Source organism: Azolla caroliniana, unplaced genomic scaffold (assembly GCF_043228905.1).
Source record: "Azolla caroliniana isolate FFs.n. ecotype wild unplaced genomic scaffold, voAzoCaro1.0.p SCAF_22, whole genome shotgun sequence".
NCBI lineage: Eukaryota > Viridiplantae > Streptophyta > Polypodiopsida > Salviniales > Salviniaceae > Azolla > Azolla caroliniana.
Window position 1 is genome coordinate 1,050,094 of NW_028230457.1, and position 7,843 is coordinate 1,057,936.

Genomic DNA, 7,843 nt, shown 5'->3' on the forward strand with positions numbered 1-7,843 from the left:
ATCAATGTATGTTACTGTACCTATAAAATTTTGGTTATAAATGATAATGAATTCTTTTGAAATGTCCTACTCTAATCATGAGTTATTACATTGTGCCACATTGTGGCTCAATTTGACTATATCATTATTCATATATGTGCATAATTATATTGTGAATCTTACTTCATATATGTCTACATTGTAGATTGTAGTGACAATGATTGTGGGTATTACTTCATATGAGCCTTGAGGTAAAGTAATTTTAAATTGACTATAGTCTATAATATCATTATTCATATATGTGCGTAATTATATTGTGAAATTATGTGAATCTTACTTGTATGCTTTGTAAAATAGATGGAGATATGCACTTTGTAGGCTTGGAAGTTGGGAGCCGGGGCTGCACGATGCACGCAGGCGGCAACAACAGGTTGTCGTTTTCCACTTTCTAGTATCTACTATGCAACATACCTCTCTCTCTCTCTCTCTCTCTCTCTCTCACGCGCGCGCGTTTGTGTCGATGGACTGGTCACTATCTGTGTCGAGAGTCCTATTACCTAAGTCCGAGTTGTCTGTCTGTGTTGAGCAATGAGACTCGAGAGACTAAAGTCTTATTACCTAATTAGTAATTCCTAAGTTGTCACTTTGGAGCCTGTGTGTACACAGTACACTCAGCACTGTAGACAATAGACTCATGACTCGTGACCACTGACTACTAGTTAGAACTTAGACTCTTGACTAATTAGAAGTTAGAACATAGACTTTCGTAATAAACTATAGTTACTAGTAATTACTAATTAAATCACTTAAACGGCTTAGCCGGCTTGAGCCGGCTCAAGCCGGTTTGGCGAGGCTCAAGCCAAGCCGAGCCGAGCTCAAACCGTTAAGGCAGACTCAAGCCTAAACCGAGCCGAGCCGAGCCGCTAAGCCGCTAAGCCGTTTTCAATCCGGCTAAGCCAAATGAGTCGAGCCGTTGCCGATCCCTAGGAAGCAGTTAGGAACTCGATGTAGTGCATCGAGTTATCGACGCAAAAATTGATTAAAGAAAAAAGAATATTTTAAGAATCTTTACAGAATCTTAAAAAACAGTTAAAAGGAGATACCTAGTAATTTTCTTTCCTTTGATCATGGTATTGATAGAAAACGGAGAATTTGTGATTGATTTGTGCTCTTGTGCTTCTTGACACACGATAACGACAATAAGAAGATGACTTTACCTTATATAATAAATTTTTGCTTTTAAAATTATTTTAAAATGTGACTTATTATAAAAAACAAATTTGAACTATTTTCAACTCATTTGATCTTAGTTAGCTTTAGTTGAGATTTCCTCAACATCGAGTAAAAGTTCTATGTTTTTTCCATTGAGCCTTTTAAATTATCTGATAACTCATTATTCTCTATCGAGGAATATAACCATGTAAATATGAAACAGTGCCATGTAGAGTCCAACGATAATGTTGGGCAAAGTTCAATTCACTTTTTTCGATCGATCCTTTTAGCTTAGGTAGACTACAAAATAATAAAGATAATGTTGACGAGGATTGTGTCAATAAGCCTCTCAATTTTCGAAGAGTTCCTCGACAAGTTAGTATTAAAAGATACAATTTTTTGTGTTCAGATCGTGAAATTTCATTTGATATAAGCAAGCCACGCTATGGGAATCTATGTCTTCCGAAGTTTGGAAAGGCAAACTTGAGGGGGTTGCGGCATAGGTATTTATCACTTAATGGCGATGAACAAGATACTTTTTTGATTTCAGATATGTAACTTGTTAAGGACCATACGACATAGTCAACTTCAATGCATGTGGAATATTACCTTTCACTTAGTATGAAGAGTTGTCGGGTTGCTTTCAAGATTTCTTATAGCATTGGTAACATGAGTCTCCAGAGAATTCAACATCGATAACGAATCTGGATGTAAGGGTCTAATTGGGCGGCATGCCGTTAGATGGACCGTTAGATGGATGAAGGTATATTTCTCGAAGCAATGTGATGTTATATGCCCACCACTAGAAGATTACATTTGTTAGATAACTTCACTCGTTGTGAGGTGCACCAAGCGTATAAGGATGATATGTTATTAGAAAGTGTACCTTATATACAATATCGGCATTTTAATCGATTATGGAGATTAAAGTTTAACAATGTGGTCATACCTTGTAAGGTCCGAATGGGTGTTTGTTTTGTATGTGGAAGTTTAAAAAGCATAGCAAAGAGTGGGACAACAAATGAAGAAATAAAGAATTATACAGATTTATTAAAAGAACATCGGGAAAGTCATGCGTTGGAAAGATCTAAAGCTATGCACCATCTTCAAATAGCGCTTCAATCACCGGAAAGGTTCATGTGCTTGATTATAGATGGCATGGATAAGAAGAAAACTTGTTTGCCACACTTTCGAAGGTTGCCCAAGGATATTCGAGATGAATGCCAATGCAGATGCACTTAGTAGGTTGTCTTGTGTTCCTAACTTGTCAGACAATAAGGCCTCAAGTGTTCCTAACTTATCCACAATGACCCTAATCTTACAGTAACAGTCATGCAGAGAGTTTTACAGACTTGGCAAGGTATTCTTCCGTCGGTACTATACGTGCAACTAGACAACATGTTAGTAGAAAAGGGTATATTAAAAAAGATTAAGGTCAACCACTTACTAGTTGGTCACACACATGATCACATAGATCAAATGTTTAGTAGGTGTTCCAAGAAATTAGTGACATGCGATGCTTTCACAGTTCCTATGTTGTCAAAGTTGATCACTGAAAGTTATACCCCAAAGCCAAATGTACACCATTTAGATGAAGTTTATGATTCGTTGTAGGGTTCTTGCTCTGCTTAATAATATCAATTTAAACCACGTCTTCCTCATGTAAAAAAGTTCGGTCGGTCACAACCAAACGATGTTGTATGCCAAACAATACTCATCTAGTTCGCAATGGGAGACCCAAGATGGATGTAGGCTCTTATTGCATTTTCCAGATACAGTAATCTATGGTACGCAACAAATGTCCTATGACGACCATAAAAGATTGGTTACTGGTAGTTCGATTGAAGAACAAAACATATATATTGGATGCGGTGCCTTACGCAAAAATATTGAGCTTACCAAAAAGTATGCTGGTGATCAGGATGTGGAATGGTGGGGTAGCTTCTTTAATAATCAACATGCGATATTAGATAACCACTTTGTGGGTTACTGGTCACTCCAAAATCAATTCAAATGGAATATTGGTGGCCCCTCAATGCCGAGCATGACTCATTTACAACCACTAGATAATCTTGAATTGAAAAATCTAGTTCGTCCACAACAAAGAGATATTTACGTGGGACCAAGAATCTTGCATGCTGCAGAGGCAAGATGGCAAGGCAATCTACATGAGCTACAAGTTGGTATGTTGGTTGCAACATTGGCTGGGGGTGATAAGTTGGGCCATCACTTTTGGATTGCTAAAATCACCAAAATTATTAAGGACGAAGAAGTCAATCAAGTTCAATCCATCGTGGTTCATTGGTATCATACCTCTTCCCAAATGCATTTACTAGGAAGTACTCTTTAGAGATGGTTAAGGATGTCGGAGGCACAAGCAGAAAGCGGAGAAGACAGAATCTACCCAGCACATCTACTCTGATACTTGATAATGTCGACATTCTAGTGTATGATGTTTCCTTGACAAAAACAAGCCATCTAAGATAGACTACAATGAAGATAATAAAAGCAAAGATCCTAGATGTGCCTCTTGACGCAACACAGAGACAAACAAGGAGTATGTCTCATAATCACGGTGATGTTGGATTACAATTGGATGAAGACAATACGTTGGTTGCTAGTGACGATGAGGATGAGACCTCACAAAGTTCTTCTAGTTCATCTGATGGGTCTGAAGGGAAAGGCGTATCTTTGGGAAAAGATAGTTTTGATATATGAAATATAAACATTGTATTTTACATCATGATGGTGATTCATGAATATGTATAATTATAGGTGGTAGCCCTTTTGTAAAATTTGGAGCTACTCACTGAGGATCATACGACCCGCCAACAACAACTATGTTTCTCTCATCTCGAAGGAACTTCACATCCGATTAGAAAGAAAAATATATAGATATATATATCTATTTTTTTTTTCATTTTATTGTCCAAGTGACTCTTAGTTGTTGAGTTACTGAGTAGTTATTCGACCTACTTGATTAGGACTAAACTTCCTGATCTGTTTTTTAAATTCCTCATAAAAAAAAAGCGTATGTAGAAAAATTTTATCAACAAAAAAATAACGAATCAGAAATAAAGATAAATTCAAAATTTGCCCATTCTTTTGTAAGTTTTGCGTGTTGATTATTTAGGCATTTTTGGAAAGCCCTAAATATTTGGACATGGTATAAATCAATTTATTTGGATTCAATTTTCGAAAACCTTTACGCATGCGGTACCCCTTTTTGTGAAATGACCTAGTTTATGCCTTTTTTTGATGAACAGTTCTTAAAATGCGACATATTACCTGTTTCAAATGACTCTTTTTCTTGGCTCAACAAATATGGAATAAAGTTTTTTATTTATTCCTAACGACCAATGTTGGTTGCTTGTTCTCATGGGGAGTAGCGGTGTGTGGAGTTTTACATTCCTGCTTGATGTTGTATGGGGCAGATGATATTCACGAGGCCATGACGGTACACAATAGAAGATTGATATCAGTTAGTCCATTTCACCAACCTCAAAAGTAGGTGCGATCTATCTAGGTCTGAAAAACTGTGACTATGGTAACATTATGGTTATTATGGAAATGTAGATGTAGTCGACTTTATGATGCAACAAATCTTGGTCCTTCAGATGTACTGCTTGAGATATGGGAAACACTGCTGACGGTAGTCCGTGGGCAGTATGATAATATTTATGGTTCTCTAGAAAATGTTCATAAGAGATGGACGAAGCTTCCTCACTTATGGAGGAAGTTACCCCTCTTTGTAGTGTTAGATCAAGGGCCTCAATGGAACTATCGACTTCCATGGACTCTTTCTTGAATATCAGTACATCATGGTAATGTGCCGTATCAAGGTTCAACACCCCTTTATAAGTTGTTTTTGTATGCATAGGTTTTGGTGTACATACAATGTATTTTATTCTACATTGTAAGCCTCTACGTAGATAACTTCAACTTGTAGACTTTAGACATTTTCAATACTATTGAAGAAAATCTTTTAAGGAAAAAAAGGGATGGCATATTGGGGCATCTAAATACCTTCTCTAACTGTATCCATATAAGAAACATGATGTAGAAGGAGAGTTGCATAATTGTGAGCATATAGCTTGTTATCAAAACCATCAATCACTTACTAATTAGTAACGTCATTTACCATATACTAAGGCATCGTGTATCAAACATACATATAGAGCCATGCAAAATATTACATTGTTTTTCTTTCATACACTAACTTGCAAAGAAAATGATACTGTAAGACTATGAAGGCACCTAGATAGCATTTTTATGCAAGGATGATGGAAACACTAGGGAAAACATGTATAAAAATAATCCCTAGTAATAAATAAGGTAAAATCAATTGTACCCAAGTTATTTTCTTCAATATCAAGTCTCATGGTAGTCAACTGGTAGAAAGACTAATAGGTCACAAGTTTATTCTAGAACAGTTAATTATAACACTATTAAGTTTTACAAATACATGAACATAAATTTACAAAAATATAACATCCATGAGTTAATTATAACACTATTAAGTTTTACAAATACATGAAGCATTATTCACTACTGTACAATATTGATTTATGATGTACTTCAATCGGACCCCCCTCTTGAATATTTATTTTTATGCTTGTTGCAAGATATGATGTTGTAAACACTGAGCAAAACAGTAATGAATGCTTGATCCACCCTTGGACATGTGCTTACCCTATAGTTAGGGCCACATCCGCAAACCCACCCTGGAATTAGGTTGTCAGGATGCTTCCTCACCTATCATTATATGTGCTATCATTATTATTAATACATTGGATATATTATGACCATATATTAGAACATGTCAATAATGGAATCAAATAAACAAAAGGAAATAGTAGGATGTACTATGCAAACTATCCTAGGCCAAGTTTTTTACATTTTTTGATAAACACTCCAAGAATGTAAAAGTAACTCAAATAGGAAGGCATTCCAACACACTAAGGTTGGTATGATTATTACCATTGCAATACTAACATATGTTTTAGTGGGCTAGAAGAAAGTTGTGGTAAAAAGCTAGTGGATACCTTTATTAAAGATCAACTTCTTGGGAAGTGTGGATAAACCATGATCCTTATTGAGAATATATGACTAGATTAATCAATAGAGACATATATCTTACCTCTGCAATCTTTTGGTCCTGGTCATTGAACACGTGGAGGACATGAGGGCATATGATGTTAAGAACGCCAGGAGCAGGTTTCAACGTGTAATCGGGAACACGATCATCCTCATTCAATTCTCTATGGTCCTTAATGTTAATGGAACCAACGGGGGCTACAAATATGTGTAGCTTTATGTTCCATTGAGCATAATGAGCTTCTCGAATACTCATGAGGAGAGACTCACCTCGGTATACATTGTACCGATTACGACAGCTATACGCCTAAAATCCGATAAATTAATCAATACAAGTGTAAAGTTTTAATCTTTAGAATAACTAGAATGATACATACATACATCCATACATCCATACATGCATGCGTACACACACACACATATGCATCGATACATATATACATATATCCATACATCCATACATCCATATATGCATGCATGCGTACACACACACACAGATGCATCGATAGATAGATAGATAGATAGATACATACATACATACATACATACATACATACATACATACATACATACATACATGAATGCATGCACACACACACACACACACACACACACATAATACATGCATGCATACACACCCACAAATACACACACACACACACACACACATACATACCCACACATACATACACACACACACACACAAATACACACACACACACACACACACACACACACACACACACACACACACACACACACACACACACACACACACACACACACACACACACACACACACACACACACACACACATACATACATAAATACACACACATACATACATACACAAACACACACACATATACATACACACACGCATACATACATACACACACACACACACACACACACATATACATATACATACATACATGCATGCATACATACACACATACATAAATACAAACCGAATGATACACATACATACCTTTGAGCGAATGCGTACAAGTTCGATTCCTGCAACCGCATCTCGCATGACCAGATCCCGACACCTGAAAACAGAGCAGGATGGATCATAGTCCAGGGTGAAGCGAATCCCATCGGATGCTTCCTCGGAATCAGAAGTAACACTGATATAGTGAGAATTCGGGATCAAACACGAGAAATTCGAGACCCACAGAGCCAAATCAGTGGATGTTTGTGCACAAAACCGAGGATCTATGATAGCAGTATAGGCCTTATCAGGATCAGAGGTGGTAGTGGTGCCCATCAGAACTCTGTTCCTAAAGCTTATCCCAATTGATGGCTGAATCTTATTCTAAGTCGTCAAAATTGCGTGCAAATCTGTTTCTTCCATTAAAAACAACAGAAAATTTCAACGGCCGAATTATTCAAAACATAAAGATTTTTTGCAAATAATTCCTAGTTCATGTTATTAGTCGTGCTGATTAGTGATTAGTGACGCCGATCAAATATCGAATAAATTGATTTCTACTCAAAATTGGTCACAAAGGATTTAAGTCTTATATATATATATAAACATATATAAAT

The 7,843-nt window shown here is 36.5% G+C and overlaps 1 protein-coding gene across 1 annotated transcript; it reads right to left on the reverse strand.

Annotated features, from left to right (window-relative positions):
• Positions 1 to 5,667: 5,667 nt before the first annotated feature.
• On the reverse strand, positions 5,668 to 7,598 carry LOC147849713 (uncharacterized). The gene is made up of 3 exons (XM_087336905.1): positions 7,281 to 7,598; positions 6,332 to 6,595; positions 5,668 to 5,946 (listed from the first exon to the last, which is right to left on the reverse strand). Exons 1-3 carry the CDS (start codon positions 7,560 to 7,562, stop codon positions 5,770 to 5,772), a joined length of 723 nt encoding a protein of 240 aa, XP_087193031.1. The 5' UTR covers positions 7,563 to 7,598; the 3' UTR covers positions 5,668 to 5,769.
• Positions 7,599 to 7,843: the final 245 nt, after the last annotated feature.

What these genes read in the sequence shown, in the direction of transcription:
- LOC147849713 (XM_087336905.1), bottom strand. Translation starts at nt 7,562, where the DNA reads ATGGGCACCACTACCACCTCTGATCCTGATAAGGCCTATACTGCTATC. An exon ending in TTGTACGCATTCGCTCAAAG is followed by an intron (nt 6,596 to 7,280) that starts GTATGTATGTGT and finishes ATCGGATTTTAG; the next exon opens with GCGTATAGCTGTCGTAATCG. An exon ending in AGGACCAAAAGATTGCAGAG is followed by an intron (nt 5,947 to 6,331) that starts GTAAGATATATG and finishes ATATAATGATAG; the next exon opens with GTGAGGAAGCATCCTGACAA.